The 23,503-nt window shown below is 40.2% G+C and overlaps 1 protein-coding gene across 2 annotated transcripts in view; it reads left to right on the top strand.

Moving 5' to 3' along the window:
• The window catches only part of DAPP1 (dual adaptor of phosphotyrosine and 3-phosphoinositides 1), a 55,391-nt gene extending 34,371 nt beyond the window's left edge, over positions 1-21,020 (top strand). Inside the window, exons 4-9 of one of the 2 annotated variants that reach the window (XM_043871430.1) lie at positions 7,365-7,495; positions 12,279-12,326; positions 13,900-13,962; positions 14,654-14,739; positions 17,865-17,952; positions 19,464-21,020. In XM_043871430.1, the coding sequence (XP_043727365.1) occupies positions 7,365-7,495; positions 12,279-12,326; positions 13,900-13,962; positions 14,654-14,739; positions 17,865-17,952; positions 19,464-19,520 (473 nt within the window). In that variant the 3' untranslated portion in view covers positions 19,521-21,020. Of the gene's footprint in view, positions 1-7,364; positions 7,496-12,278; positions 12,327-13,899; positions 13,963-14,653; positions 14,740-17,864; positions 17,953-19,283 lie in introns of both variants that reach the window. The other variant, XM_043871428.1, reaches the window with a different exon arrangement.
• The last annotated feature ends 2,483 nt before the right edge of the window (positions 21,021-23,503 follow it).

Genomic DNA, 23,503 nt, shown 5'->3' with positions numbered 1-23,503 from the left:
ATGCAAAAAATACTTGTAGGATATGGCAGGCCTATAGTACATGGTTTAGTCCTCAGTCTCCTTAAAGCCTATAATAATATTATTGATATGATATAAAACCCTTGTTCTAAAGAATGTGACTCAATTTGAACTTTGTGTTTACTGTTATTCTTAATTTACTAACATGAATTTTTACTGGAGAAATTATTCTAGAAAATCATAAAACACAAAAAACGTTGACTAGGGCTTCCCTGGTGGCCCACTGGTTAAGAATACACTTTGCAAAGCATGGGACATGGATTCAATCCCTGGCCGGGGAACTAAGATCTCACATGCCTTGGGGAAACTAAGTCCGCATGCCACAACTACCGAGCCCACACACCCTAGAGTGCATGCTCCACAACAAGAGATGCCACTGCAAGGAGAAGCTCGCCCTAGCAACTAGAGAATCAGCAATAAAGACCCAGTGCAGCCAAAAATAAAATAATAAAATAATTTTAAAAAAAAGTTGACTAGAACAGATCCCCCAAATACTTAGCCCCATCTCATGCATACCTCTCCAGAAAGGATATAAAACAGCCTATGTAACTACAATAAAGTAAAATAAAATTTAAAGTTTGAAGAGAAGGGGGAGGAAAAGAAACATGAGAGGCAAAAATAAAATGACATCAGAACTGAAGTGTATCAGATGAATATTGCACATTTACTGAGACAGGATAAACATTTGGTTACTACACATACTAATATTTCTTCACCTTCAGTTGGGCTTGTGCAGTGAACTAGATTTACTCAATGTTGGAATTGGAAGGGAGCTCAGAGACCATTTAATTGCTCCTTTACAAATGAAGAAACTGAGGTCTGGTGAGAAATGTTGAAGTAAAAACTCTCATTTTCTTTCCTTAAGCTGCTTCTTGAAGAATCCATTTCATCAAATTTTGATTGATACACGTGATTCTCTTGCCCACAATAGCCAAAGCACATTTCACACACCGCAGAGAGTTTCCATGGTGGTGATTATCACCAAGGCTAAGAAAAATGGACGGTATGATGTGTAAACATATGAACCTCAGGTCTAACTCCAGCCTTTGCTATGTACCAGTTGCGTGTCTTCAGGCAAATTATGTAACCTCTCTGAGCTTCAGTATCATCTTATAAAATTGAGCTGATGGTACTAGTTGATACCTTAATGACTTGCTGTGAAGACTGAATGAGATTAGGCATGTAAGATAGTGATATTTATAATAATTCTTAGTGTGGCAGAACTAATCATTATTGATGTTACTTTAAGAAGCCCTTTTATGGTAATTCATTCCAATAATTATATGCGAGAGCTATATATTTTTGACATATCATGAAGAGCTGGTTTAGAGACAATTGGACTAATGTTTTCGTTAAATCTTTGTGATGTCTTCTTCAAATTTTAAGTCAGTTCCATATTGCACTCATATGAAAGGTAGAATCAAGTACTCCCAAAAAAGTGATTTGATTTGACTTGGATATTATAACAGAATCTTCTCTTGCCCTGACTGTCAGGTCTGCTTTTCTTAACTCAGTGTATTTCTCCCTATGAGACTAGAAATCAAATATTAAAACTCCTTCATGTGTAAACAAACGTGATTTTACTAGCACCATTTTATGATGAGTTCAAGTCCATTTGCAGAGCAAAGAAGAAAACAGAAAGATCTTCAATATTCTTGTAACTCCCCTAGAAAGTAACTCTGTATTAGCAGGAGGAAATGGAGGAATCTACCATGCATATGCAGTAGCAAAGCTTGTTTTCTGAACCTGAGGGCAATAATAAAACATAGATGGATATGATCTTATTTTCATTTAATTCATAATTAATAATCTGCTGGCCACTGATAATATAGTGATGAAACGGGTATCATCCTTGCCCTCCAGCCATCTTACAGCCTAGGTGGGGAACCTGGTGGCAGCACTCACTTCAGTGCAAAAAAGAAATATTCTAAACAAAGTTTCCTTTTTAGGAGCTATGTGTGCCCTGAACTCTAGTTTAGATATCAAACCAGTGCCTGAGGCTTGAGACTGTCCTTACTTATTTTCTGAATTCCTGCTGGAATATAAGATAAGGAGTCTTTCAATGCAATCTCATAGTACTATACACTGAGTAGGTGTCTGTAAGTTACAGTTCAAAAATATTCCCCCACCAAGAGTTTCTGATACCAGGTTTCATGTCAAAGGCAGGAAACAACAATCTCCTTCATGTAGTTCAGAAACTGAAGTGAAACATAGCCAGGGTTCCAACATGTAGTTGCAGATCTTTCTTCTCTCTCTACCAGCCCCTGCCTCCTGTTTGTTGCCTTTCGTCAGAATCTTCTAACCAAGTCCTGGAGTTTTGTTTGGTGTGAATATCGCTAACCCAGAGTTCTTTTGTATGGAGTCAGCATGCTGTCATGAACCTTGAACCTTATAACTTAATAATAAATCTGTGGTGTCTACATTAGATGAGTTTCTTTCAATTGCCAATGACAGAAACTAACCCTAGCTAGCTGAACTTTTCAAAAAAAAGATATGGGGAGAAAAGTGGGAATTGTTTGGAAAGATATTCCCATTCAGAATTTAGGGGCAAGAGAAACAGAAAGAGACAACAAAGACTCAGCCAGGTGATCATGAGGCTACTCTGAAGCTTGCAGCACATTGAAATACCTGCCTTTCTCATGCTCTGATCAACTCAAAACTGTGCCTTCATGGAGCTGTTTCTGAAACCAGCTTTCATGTCAAAGGCAGGAAACAACAGTCTCCTTTGTGAACTCAGAAACTGAAGTTAGTGAACCGTCTCTCCAGAGAAGTGACTAAGCAGATCCCTGGGTCAGTCCAATGAGTGAGTCCAGGTGGGGGAGGGCTAGGATCTCTGGGGGTCTACCTCTGTGTAAGGGGATGGGATGGTGTTTAGAAAAGAGGAAATCATTGTAAGCCTAGCAGCCATGCCAAGAAGTCCATATATTGGCCCTTCCTTGGGCAGAATGGTTGGTTAAGGAGACACGTCTCTCAGGAGACCAGATTTTTATCAGTGGAAGTTAGCATTTTATAAGTAGCTTGTTATTTTCTTCATGACACCATTCAAACTAGCCTCACGCATGGTCTTAGTAGTTAAAATTAATATGTCAGTTCTACTTTCCTGGTTGACTCAGTATCATTTACCTTAGTTTAGCTATTTATTGATTAAACTTCAGAGGATGATTTCAAAATAGAATTTGAGTGCTCCCAGTGGAGATATGGGGCTTCCCTGGTAGCTCAGTTGGTGAAGAATCCGCCTGCAATGCAGGAGACCTCAGTTTGATTCCTGGGTTGGAAAGATCCCCTGGAGAAGGGATAATCTACCCACTCCAGCATTCTTGGGCTTCCCCGGTGGTTCAGTTGGTAAAAGAATCTGCCTGTAATGCTGGAGACCTGGGTTCAGTCCCTGGGTTGGGAAGATCCCCTGGAGGAGGGCATGGCACCCCACTCCAGTATTCTTGCCTAGAGAATCCCCATGGACAGAGGAGCCTGGCGGGTTACAGTCCATGGGGTCACAAAGAGTCAGACATGACTGAGCAGCTAAGCACAGCACAGTGGGGATTTGGAGAGCTGAACTTGGGTTTGTTATCCTGTCCTGTCCTTGCCCTGGCCAAGGTAACTGTGAACCTGGAAGCCTGGTTCATTTCATGTTCTTCCTGCCTTACACCTGAATTGCTGTGGCATTTGTTCATTCATTCATTCACTCATTAAGCTTTCCCTATGTCTGAAACTCTATCAGGAGGTGGGAATACAAAGATAAATTTCACACCATACCTGCTCTGAAAGGACTCACAGGGCTTGGAAATGTGTTGAAAAGGCAACGGCTTTATGGTCCCAAGTGATCAGAGTGCGGCAGGCTCAGGCAGCAGCCCTGGCCCAGAGACCTTTACACTGCAGCACAGCGGGCCCCTGTGGCTAAGCTTACCACCCAGAGACTGATACTGCAGTAAACAGAATAATGACCCTCCCCACTTCAAAGGTGTTCAGATCCCTTCCTGGAAGTGTAAATGCTGTGTTCCTGGCAAAAAAGAATTAAGTTTGCTGATAGAATTAAGGCTACTGCTTATCTGACTTGGAGATGCAGAGCTTATCCTGGATTGCCCAGGAGCATCCACCATGATCGCGATGGTCCTTATAAGATGGAAGCAGGGGAAGGAGACCTAGAGAGACAGCAGCATGAGAAGGACCTGACCCACTGCTGCTGGCTTTAAAGATGGAGGAACGGAGCTGCCAATCAGGGAATGCAGGCAGCCTACAGAAGCCAGAAAAGGCAAGGGAATGGATGGTCTCCGAGAGCCTCCGAAAGGAAAGCAGTTCTGCCAATACCTTCCCTTTGGATTCATGAGAGCCACTTCAGACTTCTGACCTCCAGAACTGTAGGATAATCTGATCAAGTTATGTCACTGTGTTTGTGATGATTTGTTACAGCAGCAATCACTTCAGTTCAGTTCAGTCGCTCAGTCGTGTCCGACTCTTTGCGACCCCATGAACTGCAGCACGCCAGGTCTCCCTGTCCATCACCAACTCCTGGAGTCCACCCAAACCCATGTCCATTGTGTCAGTGATGCTATCTAACCATCTCATCCTCTGTCATCCCCTTCTCCTCCTGCCCTCAATCTTTCCCAGCATCAGGGTCTTTTCAAATGAGTCAGCTCTTCGCATCAGGTGGCCAAAGTATTGGAGTTTCAGCTTTAACATTATAGGAGACTAGTATAGGCAAGTATATACCTGGGTGATGCTTGGTTCTATGCAAAAGGACAGAGGATTGACCAGGGGCATCTTTCTAGGGCATCATTTAAAATATTGTTTTCAAATTAAGCATATGAATAGAATGATAATTTAGCATCAACTCTGAATTTGAATGGCAACCCACTCCAGTATTCTTGCCTGGAAAATCCCATGGACAGAGGAGTTTGGCAGTCTACAGTCCCTGGGGTTGCAAAAAGTCGGATACAACTGAGTGGCTAACACTTCACTTCACTTCAAGATGAGGCACAAGATTTCACTTTTTTTTTTTTTTCAAATTTGTGAGCTGCATTGAGCCCTGAGCTCCGGTCTTCTTCTCCACTGTCAGACGGAAGTGTTAAGAGGCACTTGTCTGTCTGAGTGCTATAGTCAGTGACTATCCAGACTGCTGCCATTGTTATTCTTAGCACATAGTTACATTTAGGTCTTTTTTACCTAATTTTAAAATCCATGTTTGCAAAGATGGCGCTCACTGGCATTTCACTTAAGAATTTAAAAATATATCAGAACGTAACAACATCTAACATTTTTATAATCCTTTCACAAGCCCTTCTTTATTTGATGCTTAAAACAGCTTCATGAAGAAAGGGTAATCATTCCCACTTGTCAGAGGAAGAAAGAGATGCTTGGAGTAGAATGTCCAAAGGTACAGGGGCTGAGTGGCCACGGTGGCTCTTTCCACAAAGCCAGGGTGGCTGCCAGAAAGTGCTTCTCTCGCGTAGGTCACTGAGAAACTGGTCCCAAATTCACCAAGCATCTGCCCTGTCGCAGCTGCATCCATACGGCCCCTGGGCCCGCACAACGGCTGCTCTTGGTTTAGGTGTTGCAGTTTTCATTATGACTATAAGCCTGTAAGCGGCCCCTGGTCCCAATATGACTGGATCTGTCCTCATGAAAGAATCGCTTCAACAAAAGCGGGTGCAGGCCGTGTGCCAGAGCAGGACTGGGCCTTCTGAGAACAGCAAAAGCCACTTTTCACTGTGATCCCAGTGCTCCTGAGATGAGTTGGGTACAGAGCGAGGAGCAGGCCACGGTTTGGGGGCCAAGATGAGAGCCCCTTTTCCGCAATGCCCCTTTTCACTTTCCAGCAGGGCGTTACTGGGCCCCGTGTCAGAAGGCACTGTTCGTTTTTGCAGTCAGTTCATTGTCTATACTCAAACCTCACAGAAAGATTTTGCTTTGTTTGTGGGTTTATCATTATTATTACAGGTCTTTTTTTAAACTGCAGAGGAGGTATTTTCCTTTCCTCATTGCCTCTTTTTCACTCCAATTCAAAGTCTATACTTTCTATGGGCTTTCTGTCACCCCACCAAAGAAGATTTCCCTGACCTGATATAAATGTCACACTACCCAGACCCCTTTCTCTTTTCACTATTCATTCCTTCACTTTGCTTTGTTAGGGTTTTCATAACAATTCTCTCACCTATCTTTTCTTTTTTTTCCAAAATGTTCCTGTCTTTGCAGCCATGAGAGTGAATGCTACATCTCCTTGGTCTGCTGGTATATCCCCTGGATCTAGACAAATGCCTGGCACTCAGGAGAGCTCAGGAAATATGTGTTGAATCAACTACTGAAATCTTTGCATCTCCCCCAGTGTCTGGTATAATCCTGGACCTTCCAAATGAAAGACCCAAGTGAAATAAAAAAAATTAAAAAAAAAAAAAAAAAAAAACAAGAAACCAGAGCAAAGGGGAGAAAACCCTTAACTTACTCTTTTTGTAGTCACTTTCTAGTTTCTGATTGATTGATTGATCAGGGGAAGGGAAGGATGCAGAAGGGGGAAATATCAGTGTTGAGTTGAAAGCTCTCAACCCCCAGTACCTGGCCCACCCAAGCCGGGGGTGGGGTGGGCTTTTCCTGCCTGAACCACCTCCTTCACTTGGAAGTGAAGGTAATTACACAGTGGCCTCAGCCTATTCACTTCATATCCACCAAAGAAAAGCAGAGCCTTCTTTTCCTTCAGCTGTCAATGGGGTGGTAGGAGACAGTAGGGAAAATGCTATGAGCTCATATTTTTTAGGTTCACGGGTTTGTTACAAGTTGTTCTGAAAATAGTACAAAGTAGAACAGTGGAATAAATCCTCCTATACCTGGTACATTATATGGTTTTGTTTGCACAACTTTTGTAAACCCACCTGGAAAACCAATAGTTATTGCTAAGGTCTAATGGAGGCTAATGGTGTCTGCCTCCCCTAGGAAAACATTTCTAAAGCATTGCATAGAACTGCACTTCTCATGCATGATCTTTTTGCCTTTGCGGTACTTTTTATACCCTGCCACCTACAGACATCTCTCCTAGAAAGCAGAGTTACCACATGCATAGCCAGCATGTTTGGCTCACACTGCCGACAGTGGTCTCATCACCCTGTTCAGTTAAATGACTGTATTCATGGCTAATTCTGTCCCAGACTAGGAGGGCAGAAATTATCTCACAACACTTTATATCTCCAGTGTCCAGTTTAAGAGCCTGGAATGTAGTTTGTACTTGATAAATGTTGAGACAATGAGTCAGTGAATCCATGAAAAACAAGAAACTTTATGATCCAGGCACAGTGATCTGGTATTAGCATTTGGACTCCTTTCTGGGACTTATATTTGACTTTTTTTTTGTCTACATTCAGGCACTCTGATTGTTCTGAAACACCCCTATCCCAAAAAAGTGGAAGAACCGTCCATTTATGAATCCGTCCGGGTTCACACAGCAATGCAGACGGGAAGAACAGAAAACGACCTGGTGCCCACTGCCCCTTCTGTAAGTGGCCATCTATCTGCCCACCGGGCTCACTGTCTAAAAGCAAGAACGTGCAATAAGTTACACACATTTTACAGTACATCTGTTCACATAAAATTCTACCTTGGGATATAAAACTAGAAAAGGAACGTAAAGTTCTAAGCCTGTGGCTCATCTGGTCCAGCGTAAATTGTAAAAAAAAAAAAAAAAAAATTACTATGCGATAGTGATAGGATTTTAAAGACTTCAGAAATGGCACTTAAATCCTGTCCTTACTTCACCAAACAAGTTCATGGTAGAATGTGCCAAAGATGTTTATGGTCACACAGTTGTCTAAACGGTTATTCTACAAATTCATTAAATTAAAAAAAAAAGTTATTTTACATTTCAACTTTCTCTGAAAGAAAAAGATTCTCCATCTTTACTATAAATTCTCAGGATATTATTTTTTTCCCTGGCTTTTTTATTATTTATGTTTTTCCTTCACTGAATGAGGGGTCCAGACAGAAGACAATTGGACTCCTTTGCAGCGTGTGAACCACTGTTCACTCAGCAACGGGGGCTTTCATTGCTCTCCTTGGAGTCCACTGACGTTTGTTCTGTGAGCTGTGACCCTGCAAAGATTCCTCTCCAGCACCTTCTTCCCTTCGTTGTGCCCAGGGCACCCTGATTCTTTTCCTTTCTCACTGGCTGCATGCTCTCCTATAAGGTACCTGGCTGTGTCCTCATGATAAAGAGGATCACACCTAAGTGAAATGTCAAGCGCTAGTTCTAGATAGCAATCATTATACTTGAAGATATTTCACTACAGATTAAATGAAAACATGCCTGACCTTTTTGTCTCTGCGGCCATACTTTTTTTTTCTACCCTGCCACCAGAGACATCTCTCCTGAGAAGCAGATTTACCGTGACTTCCAGCTTAACAGCTTTTGGCGGATGCCCACTGTCTTTATCCGCCTGGATCCTGCTCCCCTCCCTGGCCTGACCTTATGCCTCTCCCACATTCACGCTGGAGGACCCCGCGTTTCTGAATGCTCCTCCTCTCCTTCCTGCATCTGAAACCCTGCCAATGTCTCTACTGTTCCCTCATCCTTGGAGCCTTGCATCTGGGATCAGTCTCTTCCAGGAAGCCTTTTTGACCCCTTCTAGCTTCCTCTAACACCCCCGTCCTCTGTCCTTGCTCTGCTCACCTTTCTCCTGGAATCATCGGACAGGAGGCTGGCTACCTGCACAGAGTCCGTCCTTCCCAGGAGCCTGGGACTTTGCCCGGGACTGGAATCATAATCAGTAGCTTTGTAGGCTAATCAGGTTCACGACACATTACACTGTTACTATGCTACGTCCACTCAAAAATAAAAATCCTGGAAATTGGCTGAGGACGATGTTTTAGCTTTGTTACAGAGGGAAGTAGAAGACCTCTGAACTAGAGAAACTTTGGAACGCAAGACAGTAAATAGTCTCAAGTCAAAAGAGACCAGAGAACACATCAAGATCTAACCAAGCCTTTGTTTTCCGGTCGACTATACTCTTCCTGTCCTTCCTCTTTACCATCCTACCCATCACTTCACCATCATTTTCATTTGTATTCTCAGTTTTACTTTACATTCTTCTCTGTTACCGTCGCCTAAAGATCTCCACTTAAGGTCGATCAAACCAGGCCCTACTGCGTGCGTCCTTTTTCGATAGTAGAATGCGGATAAGACTGAACTTGTGGAATTGGTGCAAGCATGAGACACAGGCATACTTAGGTGGAAACAGCCTCTGCAAGCTTTATTGCTTGCCTTCTTTGCCCACTCCAGGCGTCAGATGGATTCACCTGCCCAAGGATCCAGCAATGAACATGCGCAGACGGTTCTGCATAACGGCATTTTAAAAACAAGGGTGGAATTCCCTGGGGGGTCCAGCAGCTTGGGGGTTCAGTAGTTAGGACTCAGCCGTTTTCACTGCCCAGGCTGGGTTCAGTCTCTGATCAAGAAACTAAGATTCTGCAAGCCAGGGACAAGGCCAAAATTAACTAATTAAAAACAATGAAACAATGGTGAGTGGATAAGTTGAAAATGTCTTCACTCACACTGTATAATGAGGAGTCCATGATATTTCTTGTGCATTGATATGGACAGAAAACTAAAAAGGTTTTCTAGTGGATTCTTGTGTCACAGTACTCCTCACTACAGAATGGATGGACCAGCCAGCTGGGGAACAGTTACCGTCTTATCAGGGCTGTCGCCCCTGGCTGAACACAGGTGTTCACAGCTTTGATTGAGGGCTTCTGGGCTTCTGCCTTCTCTTGTGGAGATACCCTTCTTGCACAAGCTTCTGGGCTTCTGCCTTCTCTTGTGGAGATGCCCTTCTTGCACAGGCTCTGGCAGTGTAAATAAGTATAGACTATTTACAGGAAAAAGAACCTCTTGCTTGAAGTGAAAATGAAAATAGGTGTCCTATTGCCCAAAAATGTAGATGCTTCTGTAAAACTGTTTACCATCCTTTGGCAACTGCATTTGGGGAAATGATTGTTTATATATTTCATACACAACATAGGATTGGGCTTCTGAGATAGGATGAATTTAATTAATTCATTTGTTTAGAAAACTTTTTTTAAAAAAGTGTCTACAATGCACCAAGGACTGTTTTAAGCACTGGAGGGTTGGCAATAAATTAGGCAAATGCCCTGCCCTCACTGAACTTGTACTGTATTAGGGGGATCATGACAATCATCAACAGAAGAAGAAAAACCCAGATTCTAATAGGACATTTGCTGCAGAACCACCCAGAGACATTCAAATCAGGAAATTAACATTGATGCAGCACCACACTCCCATCCACAGATCTCATCTAGGCATCAGTCATCAGTTTTCTTAGTAAGGCTCCTTAGAGCAAAAGGATGCAATCCAAAATCACAAGTTGCCTTTATCTGTCCTGCCTCTTGAGTAGTCTTCATTCTGAAACACTTCCTCAGTTTATCCCACCTGACGGCTTTTGACTAAAATTAAGGCAGGCAGGGCTTCCCAGGTGGTGCTAATGGTAAAGAACCTGCCTGACAATGCAGAAGACACAAGAGATGCTGGTTCGTTCCCTAAATCAGAGAAGATTCCCCAGAGTAGGAAAAGGCTACCCACCCCAGTATTCTTGCCTGGAAAGTTCCATGGACAGAGGAGCCTGGAGGGCTACAGTCCATAGGGCTGCAAAGAGTTGGACATGACGGGCATGAGCACACACAAGACAGGCAGATAGAAAGGATGATAGACAGGCTAATGCTTTAATTTTAAAATATTTAGGTTGTTTCCAATTTGGGGCTATTAACTCTCTTCTTCTAGATGAGGAGATTTAAAAACTAAATCTGCTGCTCTATAGATATTTCCATTCTTACCTCCTGAGACCATGAATAAAATTGGTATTCTCAGCCCTTTTCTCCACAGTCTTCCACTTATCTATCAAAACCTTAGAAAAATATTAGATTCATCATATGTTGTTTGGATGGAGGTAAGATGGAGTCAGTAGCATGATTCCTTAGTGCGATTTCAATTCTATCAGTATCTTCTACAAAATAACTTACCTTTATTTTATTTTGCCTCTGTAGACTCAGTAATCCAAAATGGTAATTTTTTCTGTTTCCATAATATAATATCCAAACTCAACTCAGCCAGTTCAATTTCTTTTAATGTCAAAATGAATCAAATTAATTATTCAATATCAAATTCACCAATGTTATTAAACATTATTTAAATGAATACCTGGGAATCTCATTGTTGTTTCAATGCCCTAAGAATTTTAAAGGAAGTGGTCATAGTCATATGTTATTTCTGGCTTTAAATCTTTATTTTGATGGTTGCTGTTCCTCTTTTTATTTGGTAGGGAGAATTCATCTCAGGAACAAATACTGTGGAAACTCCCATGAAAAAAACATTGACATCAACCAAATCATTTCCCAGTTTTTATTCATTTTTTTCTTACTAATAGAAGATGTATTATGATATTATAGAACAAAATAGCCTACCACAAATCTAATTTCTTCAGGAATGTATGAATTTTGAAATTTTTTCACCTGAGGGTCCTGGTTTTATGCAAATTGCTATTCATACTCTTCCCTACCGTTCCTTATACTTCATAGGTGCCAGTTATGTGTCATATTGTTACTGTTGAATTATCAATGGGTGAGATAAAAGAAATGACTCATTCTCACTTTAAATCCCTTCTGGATGAATCAAGTCTAAATAGATATGCAATCTTGAGAGTCTATCCCATGGAATATAGGTCTCAAGAGATAGTCTGTGAAAAAACAATGGGGTGGGGTTGGAGAATTATATGATAAATTGTAGAAAATGCGATTTCTAATTCACAAAGCAGTTTAGCAGAATACAGACTCTGGGAAGTGCAGAAATCCCTCTTCTTTGCTTTATCCAAAGTTGCCCACATATTGACCTTATGGCAGTGTGTGTGGCCATGTCTATGAACATAACACCCCAGCAACAATCCGAGCAGCTGGGATGCACAGATGCCCTTTGCCCAATGCAGGCTGTTATAAGTGGCATAACTTACATAACCTGGTTGACTGCAAAGTGCTAACTCACATTAGAGGAGAGTCTGTGCACTGCTGTCTGTTGCTGCAAAATCACACCGGACAATCTGGTCTGAAAACAGTCTCCACCACATGGGAAGGATTTTCAAGTGCCTCGATGAAGAAGGAAAGGCAATTACTTACAGATCAAAGGCAAATTCTTGTTTCATTTTAAAATAGGACAGAAATAGACAAAATTCAAGTTGTGATAGTTCTGGGCTTCACTCGAGTGTTTCTTTCTCTTTCAGCTGGGCACCAAAGAAGGTTACCTCACCAAACAGGGTGGTCTGGTCAAGGTAAGGAAGCGCTGGCCTCCAGCATCAGCCACAAAGAGAGAGAACGCATCCTGGGGGCTCAGTCCTCATTTCGACTTTTAAAAAGCAGAACTGCCTACTCATTTTGACCCAGTTATAACATTTACAGAGCTCATCTTGATGGCTAATGTTAGTCAAATTCTATAAAATATCTTGACTATTCTTTGGCAAAGTGACATGTATGAAAATAGCCTACCTAACAATAATACTCAAAACTTGAAATCCTTTTGATGCAATAATTGAGGATTAAAGTAGCAAATTAACTCTAGCACATATCTTTTTTTTTTAATGCAGTAATTTTTTACCATCTTAATCATTTTTTAAACCTTTAATTTTATATTGGGATATAGCCAATTAACAATGTTATGGTTGCCTCAGGTGAACAGTGAAGGAACTCAACCATTCATATACATGTATCCATTCTCCCCCAAACTCCCCTCCCATCCAGGCTGTCATATAACATTGAGCAGAGTTCCATGTCTAGTACATACCTTTGCTTTTTAAGATTTTTTTTTAGTAAAAAAAAGTCAAAATTTTATGAAATGTTTACCTAACAGTAGACAAAAAAAAAAAAAAATCCAACCATCTCAATGGTACTAATGTAACTATCTTATAAAATCCTGAAGAAAACAAAACTTAGAACTTTACTAGTTGGGAGGTGTCCAACTGTTTCCTGTCTATGTGTCTGTACCTTTAAAGTTACTCAATTTCATATTCATGGGCTTAGAAGACCTTCATGGAATGTCTGTTCTTTCTCATTTAAAGTGTCAGGGCACTAAATCTCTCAAGGGCACTGGCCTGCTTGAATTTAACCTAAATATTTAGTTATTTTGTCCCGACTCAAGTGGATTATTCCTGGGAAGAGAAAGTATTCATGTTCATAGCATTATTTTTAAATCCATTGTTACTTCATTTAATTGGGAACATTGCCACCAAAGATGATGAGCATTCAGTTAGTACAGAAGAAAGAGACCAAAAAAAAAAAAAAAAAAGGAGACAGTGGGTAACATTTTTCCGCCAATGCCCTGGAATTTCTAGGCAAGGTTTAGAATAGCATGTGGTTTGAGGTTCCTAAACCTGTTTGTTTGTTTGTAAAACAAAAATAATAATATTTGGCATTGAATGAGGACTGTCTATAATGTATATAAACCTCCAAGAATAGTATGAAGTTTTCAATAGATGCTCAAAAATTGTATCTATTCTTACCATAGTTTTATTAAGATTATTAAGTCTTATTAAGATGGAAATTTTAGTGCTTTATTGTAATGCAAATCACCTTGAATATTTATAATAGGTTATTTCTTTTTACTTGCTTACAAATGTTAATGATATCTTTGCCTCTGTTATGAGCTTAAGGCATGGAATCATTTTAATTGTTTAAACTTTAAAATTTTAAGGTTCACTTTGAAAGTTTTTTTTCTCAGAAATAACACCACAAGAATATTTCATTGTATCTAATCTTTTAGGTACTTTTACCACAAAAGGAAATTATCCAGTCCAAATATTTTAGTCGTGTATGCAAAGCCTACATGTTTCATTTTTTTTTTTTTTTCAGACCTGGAAAACGCGGTGGTTTACTTTGCACAGGAATGAACTGAAATACTTCAAAGACCAGATGGTAAGAAACATGATCATTTATTTTCCCTTTAAAAATGAGCTCTCTAAACGAAAGGAATATCTGCCTTTAAAATCCCTGAAATTTATAGGAAACATCTATAAATGACCGGAGTTCTTGATTCCTGATATGAGCAGAGCTTTCTTGCGTAAATGAGACCTGTATAGCAGACACTGTTCTCAGTCTGGCTAACCTCTAGCTCTCTGGGGCATGCCACCCCCTATGTTTAGAGTGGTGGGATTGTTCTCTTACCATGCTGGGTGGACTGTCTCTGCAGCAGCATTCTCCTCTATTAAAAATATGTCCATTTATTAGGTCTAACTCCTTAAGCAAATTTAAAATTATTTCATCTCTTCTCATTTTTCCTACACAAAATTTTTGAGAAAGTGGATGTCTAAAAACATGGGAGAAAAATATGACTCCCTTCTATGTGTTAAAAATCCATCTCCACCAAATTTGAATTGACAATGAAAGTATCTTCCTAATGTCCAATTTCATGAAAAGCCAATCCCCAGACAAGCATATGGCTTCCCTTAGGAAGTTTTTCTATTATCAATTCCTGTAGTGGAAGTAAAGTTAACAGTCACCCATAGTGGAAACTTGTTTGGGGAATAAGTGATGAACAGATGTGTGTGTGTGTGTGTGTGTGTGTGTGTGTGTTTTATGATGACTTAGTTTGTCCTTTTGTTTTAAGTCACCAGAACCAATTCGGATCCTAGATTTGACTGAATGTTCAGCTGTACAATTTGATTATTCACAGGAAAGGGTAAACTGCTTCTGGTAAGTTGTTTTAGAGAGGAAATTTTTTTTTTAATCTTCTTGCCAGACACTTACTTTAGCAGAATAAAAAATTGTATGTCTAATGTATACAGATGTTTTGATCTGAGGCGGTACATGCATATTAGGAGTCCTTTCAGCTGAATGTGACATAAAATCTTGTTTGTTGTTGTTTAGTCTCTAAGTTGGGCTTCCCAGGTGGTACAGTGGTAAAGAATCTCCCTGCCATGCAGGAGACATAAGAGACGGGGGTTCGATCCCTGGGTTGGGAAAATCGCCAACTCGTATCTGACTCTTTTGTAACCCCATGGATTGTACCCAGCAGACTCCTCTCTCCATGGGATTTCCCAAGCAAGAATACTGGAAGGGGTTGCCATTCCCTTCTCCAGGGGATCTTCCCAACCCAGGGATCAAACCCACATCTCCTGCATTGGCAGGCACATTCTTTACTACTGAGCCACATGGAAGCTCTATACTCATTTAAAGTGGTATAAACAAATAAGCAGTTCTGCTGGGTTTGATTCTTTATGTTGTACACTGCAACAAGTATGATGCCCATGACAGGATGCCAATCACACGTTAGGCAGTTTTCATTCCTTTGAGATGTTTTATTTAATTTTAATTATAATTTTGTTGACTCCAAGAATGAGTGATTTGTGTAATTATGACAATTCTTGCAGATGGCACAAAAGTGTTTTATTCTAACACAGTCAGTGTAACATGATAATTTTCTAACTGGGAGGAGTAAAGTGTCTTGAGAAAAAAGTGTTTTATTTCCCACAAACAATTATTTTAAAGTTTTTAAACATATAAAATTTGAAAGACTTACATGGACCGCTGCTCAGTGTTATGTGCCAGCCTGGATGGGAGAGGGGTTTGGGGGAGAATGGATATATGTACATGTATGACTGAGTCTCTTTGCTCTTCATCTGAAACTATTATAAAATTGCTAATCAGCTATATTCCAATACAAAACACAAAGTTTGAAAAAAAAGAATAAAAAAAGTTGAAACTTATATACCCATATACCCTTCACCTAGATGCATCAATCATTAACATTTTGCATATTTGCTTTATCTCTATCTATTCACTTTCTTTTGTTGAACCAATTGAAAGTAAGTTGCAGACATCATGGCACTTTCCCTGTGAATATTTAAATTTGTATCTACTAAGAATAAAAATATCACCTATAGAACAATATCATTGTTCCACCTAAGAAAATTAACCTCAACTATTGTTAATTAATGATTGGATAGTATCAGCCAATGATGGAAATCTTTCTTAAATTCACATAAAGTTTCCATACACACTAACAGGGGTTTATATTTCTCTTATAACAAGCAATTGGGAGGCAGGCAGCTACATTGACAAGGTCATGTCCAATATCTATAGAGTTCTTTTGGTCTTTTCCTCATGCTCACTACTTCAGGGTCCAAGAGAGCTAGTCCAGCTATAGTTCTCATATTTTCATGTAAGCCATGAAAAAAGATGTTGGGCTGGGATAAGCCAGGTCTGCCCATTTTATCAGGAAAGCAGATGTTTCCTCAGAAACTCTTCTATCAGATTTTCCCTCCTATCTCATTGGCGAAGACTGTGTTCCATGGCCATCGGCAGCAGGAAGGGAAGCTAGAAAAGGGTATTAGTATGATCATGATTGGGCTTCCCAGGTGGCTCAAGTGGTAAAGACTCTGCCTGCCAATGCCGGAGACACGGGTTCAATTCCTGGGTGGGGACGATTCCCTGGAGGAGGGCACAGCAACGCTTTCCAGTATTCCTGCCTGGAGAATCCCATGGACAGAGGAGCCCGGCAGGCTGCAGTCCATGGGGTCACAAAGAGTCGGACACGACTGAGTGATTGAGCATGCACACATGCTTATAATTGGCTCCAACTAATCGTAATTTATTGCCCGGGGTTCTGTTAGCAAGAAGAAAGGAAAAATGATCTGTATTAACAGGCAATTAATCATGTTTCTCACAAGGAGTACCAAACAATGACAATTTCAGCAATCAGTTTTGTTCAGTGTGTGCACAATATCACACCCCCTCCCAAACTTCCCCTCTGTCTAATTGCCCAATCAGACTTCACATCAAGGTTTACCTTTCATACACAGAGACTTACCTCTTGTCTATTCAATATTATTTACTGGTGTAGACAAGATACATCACTTTGGTTTTAGGGTGTAGAAACACTATGGTTTCAGTTCAAGGCTTTCTTTTTCTTTTTTCATGAAAAGAACAAAAAGCTTTTTTTAGAGTTTTGTGTCTCAACTGTTAGGACAGGAAGTACGGGCAAGATACAAATCAGATGATTTTTTTAAGCTAATTAATTAATTAGACTGTATCAGGTCTTATTTGTGGCATGTGGGATCTTTTAGCTGCAGTGTTCGAACTCTTAGTTGCGGCATGTGGGATTGAACCTGGGCCCCCCTGCATGGGAGCTGGGAGTTTTAACCACTGGACCACCAGGGAAGTCCATAAGTCAAATGATTTTGACTCTATAACCCAAGACACAGTCAAAGGAGGAGTTAATCCTATTCCTAGAACAGTCTTTCATGCCAGTAGGCAAGTTTGTCTTCCCTTCAGCAAATATTAACTCATGGCAAGAAGGAGGCAAAGTGAATAGTTGAAGAGATTTATTGTCTCCTTTGCCTGCTCTGAAAAGTTAAAACCGCCTTCATCCACAGAGGCCACTGTCTTCCTTGTTGCAGCCAGCTAACACAATTGAATTCCTTCAGCAAACTCTTTTATTTGTGTTGCTTGTTCTTTGAATCGTAGCACAAGTTCTGAATCATTTAACAAATCAGTGGAATAAACACATGTGTGTATTCAGCCTAGATCATGAACAATAAAAGGATATGGGTTTGCCCTGGACCTCTTCCCCACCCCATCCCACCCTTTGGACTTATTAAAATATACAAATCTGCCTGTAAAAATAATAATGTGAATCTACAACATCCTCAACATTTCTGCAGTTTGCCAGCAGGACTAGCTCTATATATACCAACTCCTGAGGTTTTTACCCAGGTTAGATGTCAATTCTTTTTCCGCTAGGAATACTTTAATGAGTGCTCAACTAATAGATGTTCAACTGTCTAGAATATCTTACATTCTTTCTTTTGTCTTATCAGCTTAGTATTTCCATTCAGGACATTTTACCTCTGTGCAAAGACAGGAGTAGAAGCTGATGAGTGGATCAAGATATTACGCTGGAAGTTGGTGAGTTATTCGTGTCTCTGAATGCCTAGTACTCACAAATTACATGTTGATGATTTCAAACTTATTTCTATTGGAAGAGTCAGGGAACCCCTGAAAACCAATGAGAAGTCAACATGCAGGCTTGTGGAAGAGTCTGTTCATTCTTCTTGAACATGGAAGTGTTGAAGAAAGGAGTAAAGGCAGAAGAATGAGGCTGCACTGGGGTCTCATCGTCAGAGCCTAGCCTAGTGTCTATCAGACGTCTGATATCTATCAGACTTCCTGTTAGTGTGTGGGTGGTCCAAGTTGGCCTGGAGGAGGACGTGTGGTACCAGAAGGACAGATAGAGGGACGCTGACATAACTCTATGGTAAAAAGTCCTTTTATATTGTCAGAGAAGGTGGACTTGCCAGAAAGACTTAGCTTAGTGTCCTGTATAATCATTACTTTGTGCAGGTCAAGGACAAAAGGTATTTTAATTTATCTGCTTTCCATATACCTCCTGGGAGGAAGACAAAGTGCTTCTAAAAACATACTAGTCTCATGCAATTTTTGTGCATGTGTGTGTGTGCAAGTTAGTGAGTTGTTAACCAAGAACTTGTCAAAGCTTTCTCAAATTTCATATAAATACCATCTTTTGAATCCCTTGGTGTTTTCAACTATAGACAGTAATCTCCAATTTTCAAAAGGAAATTAGTTTATATTTAGAATCTTACTAAATAGTCCTTTCTAAACAATGGGATTTTTGCTTTTGGTTGTCTTTTCAGTTTTAGATCCAAAGAACTATAGCCCTCCTTTTGAGATAGTTCCAATGTATTTGATATTCAGTGGAGAAATACTTTGCCATATGAAGTCTTTGCTTGAATAGGAATTATTTTTTATTGTTTCTGTTTCATAAATTTGAAAGTGACACATAATCATTGTAGAAAATTTAAAATAAAAACAGCAAATGAACATTTCAGATTTCTCCCTTTGCATATAAACATTTAAAACAAAATTTGATCATTCTGTAGTGTTATCTGCTCACTTCACTTAATATATCATGAACATTTTTCCATATCAATAAATTTAGATTTATATCTTCATTTTGATTCATTAAATAGTGTCGCTGTTACTAAAAGTGCTAGGCCAGTTCCCAGTTTGTGCATGTTTTAGCAACCACTTTATAGTATTTCTCCTGAGAAAAAAACAGAAAACAAGAATAAAACTTGGGGAAGTGGGGACATGATAATTACTTGTTGTTGCATAGTTTTCCTACCAGTCAGGATTTCGTATTTAATATTTGTTAAAAGCCAAAGTTTGTTATCCTAAAGTTGCTCATAGTCCATACAGGTGGGTGTGCTTTCTTACAGTCTCAAATAAGAAAACAGCTTGATCAAGGGGATGGCACAGTCCGATCTCGGTCATTCATCTTTCAATAGATGGATCTCCCTCGGTGAGGGAGACCCTGACTCAGGAGCAGGGTGGAATGCCCCCATTGCTGGGATCCACGGCACACTTCACATGAAAACTGACTGAGGGTTTTTCTGTAGAAACAAATCAAAAGCAGAGGCAGATTTGGACCATCCAGAAGACACCACATTTGCTGACTCGTGGAAAACTGCTGCCCTGCCCTTCAGGATCTTTCCATCTCCTTGAGAATACTGAAGCATCCTCGTTCTGATGGGAATGGACAGACCACTGCAACCAGGCGTGCTGGGTCTTAGAACACGCAGTAGGAGATGGTTCTGTATTCTCTCATTGCTGTCCCCAAGCTGGTTGACATTAGTCCCACTCTGCAACATAGTCAGCTCATCTGAGTTCCAGATTGCGCTATTAACCAGGAGGGAAATGGCTGTATATGTAGCCTGAAGCTTAAGACTGCTTCTTCAGAAGGTATATTGGACTAGCAAACGTCCAAGATTGCTGGGAAGGCAGTGTTTTGTTTTGTTTAATTTTTCCCTCATTTATACAAAAAACAAAGCAATTTCCAAAACATAAATGGAAAATATTTGTAATATTTATTTTCTCTTTGTAAACAGCTCAGATATCTACTGGGTCCTGTTTTCCCTTCTAATGATAAACCTGTGAGAACTAAATCTCCTGTGGGCTATGAGGCAGAATGATAAAGATAACAGGAGGTACAATCTTAAAAAATCACCTCTTTTAGTCATTTTGGGGGAAATTTTATAAAGAATGAGAAAACAAATAGAGGAAGAGTGATAAAGTCATAGGTAATTTTTAGTTTAATAATAATCATCATGATTATTATTATTGTAACAATAAGAGAGGACTTGTAAGCACTAAGTTATCTTCATCCCACACTTCTCAAACAGCCTGAAAGAGACTTCTCAAGGAAAGTGTGTTGTAACAATGCCTTCCAAAATGTGAGTGGTAGGTACTGGCCCAAGAGAATAAGATGTATCCTGCACTGCAAGGAGCATCCTACACCTTATTCAAGGGCAACTTCTTTTGCCTACTGAGGGAGCAACACTAATCCACACACGGAGTGTAATGATGTGTTCGTTACACAGCATTTTCAAGCCAGATTAAGGGGGTTGAAATTGGGAGATAAGATACCATCATCCAGAGCTCCTAAGTATATTCTAACTCCTTCTAGAATCTTTATTGATAATGCTTTAATAGGCTGAAGTTTGAAGGGAGACGAAAGTGTAGGAAGAAACCAAATAAAAATGTTGTGGGGCAAAGCTATAATATGACATTGCTCTTGCAGTCCAAAGGGCAGCTTTGTTGATTGAATACACTTCTTCTGTTATTTGAACATCTAAGGCTTAAAAATACATTTTATGTGTTTCAACAAGGTTTTTAATGTATTTTGTAATGTTTGTATCATATGAGATAAAGCAAATGTCAAGTTAAAATGTATTGTGTTAAGTTTTCAAAGTAAGAAGTTAGACATAAATGTTCACCCAGATGTAGTTTCATGTTTTTTTTTAGATCCAGACGTGTTTCTGTAGGTAGCATTGTTTCTATGTTTTGTAAAATATGTTGTTTATTTATATCCTTCGGTTGTATCAAAAAGAGCATGATTTTGCTGTGTCTGTAATATTTTGCTATTAAAGTGTTTTTAGTATCTAATTTAAAAGAAATACAGTTGATTAATATCATAAATAGCAATGAAGAATCCACTTTGGTTACACTACGAGTTACTAAGGATTGAAGGATTCAGAATTGAAGAAATAGTCCCTGTCCTCAAGGAGTTTTTAGTTGAATATGGGCAAGATAAGAAATACATGCATAATAATGCATAAAAGTAAGCACAATACATGCTGAAAGTGAGGCAAAGCTAGATAATGGGGTGTGCTTTAACAGGACGGTTGTTCTTGTTTAGTCACCAAGTCTTGTCTGATTGTTTGAGACCCCATGGACTGCAGCACGTCAGGCTTCCCTGTACCTCACCATCTTCAGGAGCTTGCTCAAACTCCTGTCCACTGAGTCGGTGATGCCATCCAACCATCTCATCCTCTGTGGTCCCCTTCTCCTCCTGCCTTCAATCTTTCCCAGCATCAGGGTCTTTTCCAATGAGTCAGCTCTTTGCATCAGGTGTTCAAAGTATTAGAGCTTTAGCTTTAGCATCAGTCCTTCCAGTGAATATTCAGGATTGATTTCCTTTAGGATTCAGCATGGGGGAAATCATTCTTTGGGAAGCTTTTGACATGAAAAGGGCAGTCTAACACATGCTATATAATTAGTCCTACCCCAGATGCTTTACCTGCTCTCAACAACCCAGGAAAGTGGTCGTGATTCCACCTCCTGAGAGACATCAGGAAAAGGGCCTCAAACAAGGGAGGATGTTTCGTGCCAATGGCAGACAAGTGGGGTTGTTTGAGATTATAGCTGTCTGTGTCAAGCTCTGTCACTAACAGTACGAGCTCGTTGTGAAGGAAGTACCTCAAGACCCGGCCGAAGGATCAGCAGTTGTTCTCAGAATTCCTCCGGGGAAAATCTTGCCCCACGCAGCACTGTTGCCTCTGGATGAGGGGAGCCCCCCTCAACGATGGGAATGGCTGTAACTGCCTCCAGGGAAACCTGCCCTTATTCCAGGGCCGCTGGGCAGAACACTTAGTGCTGAGTCCTCTCATCCATCCCCAGGTGGCACCCACGACTGGGCTCTTTGATCCTCTCCCCTCACTCACGCTGGGAGTGCAGCTTAGGGAGTTACACTGTCGATTTCAGGAAAGAGCAAGAGTATTACAGGGTGAATATAAATTCTGCTCCCTTCCTCTACTGCTACTTCAGGTCAACTGCAGCAAACCTGTATTTCTGCCCGTCTTTCCAACCACATTCAGCCTTACACACTGCTTACCACGGATTCAGGAGTTTCTTAAATTAGCTGTGGAAAAGGGCCAGATTTTTTTTTTTTTTTAATGATTACTGGGATTTTGTAAAATCTAGTTAAGTTAGTCGAAAACTGAAGAAAAAAAATAACAACTATCACAATCCTATTTTTAAAACTCAATTCAATAGACTTGGGACTTCCCTGATGGTTCAGTGGCTGACTCAGCTCCCAGTGCAGGCAGCCCAGGTTCAATCTCTGATCAGGGAACTAGATCCTACATGCTGCAACTAAGATGGACGATTCCGTGGGTTGCACTTAAGACCCAGTGCAGCCAAAAAAATAGATAAAATATTTTTAAAAATTCAATAGACATAGTATACCTGTTTTTTATACCCTTGACTCTCAACTTCTGTAACTTGTCATGTACTAACAAACAGAACAGCAGTGGACTGCCAAGGAAAAGACACCAGGGCCTTCTTGAGGAAGAATTCATCTCGATGTTGCTATTAATGTGCTTAATAACATCTACAGTCCCCTGAATTTATATAAAAGAGGTTACTCTCCATAACATGGGTGGGCCTCATTCAAGCAGTTGAAAGACCTTAAGAGCAAAACTGGGGTTTCCACACAGAAGAAATTCCCCCTTTAGATGGCGGGCTCAGCTCCTGCCTGAGATTTTCCAGCTTTCTGGCCTGCCCTACAGATTTGAGGTTTGCCAATTTCCAAACTAAGGTAACCAGCTCCTTGAAATTAATCTAGTTCATATATATCCTACTGGTTGTTTCTTTGGTGAACCCCGAGTGATACAACTTCCTTTCCCAAGTACCTCATCATTATTTTATTATATATTGTTATTATTTGCTAAAGTATTTTATTATTTTTGAATAAAAATTTAAGAAGTGCAATAAAGTTTACAGTGAAAAGGGTCATTTCTGGGATCTCTGTTCCCCAAGTACCCAGTTCCACTCCAGGGAGGTTATCAATGACACCCCACTCTGTGTATCTCCACGGACACCATCATATCAATACAAGCAAGTATCAACATGCACATGTATTTTTTCTTCCTATACATAAACTGCAGCATTGAACAGTTTCACTGAACACTATTTTTCATTGAATATTATGTTTTGGAGGTCATTCCATCTCAGTAACTAATGTCTTCATTCTTTTTTTCCATTGAGCCAATGCCGAAATTTCTCTAACCAATCCTCTATGTTAGGGTGAACATATAATTTATCTAAAGTGGGACACTTGAGAGGTGAAAGGAGCACGAATGATTACACCAAGAACAGC

The sequence above is a fragment of the Cervus elaphus genome, chromosome 17 (genome assembly GCF_910594005.1).
Source record: "Cervus elaphus chromosome 17, mCerEla1.1, whole genome shotgun sequence".
NCBI lineage: Eukaryota > Metazoa > Chordata > Mammalia > Artiodactyla > Cervidae > Cervus > Cervus elaphus.
The sequence above is the reverse complement of the archived record's forward strand: the minus strand, read 5'-3'. Positions and strand labels throughout refer to the sequence as shown.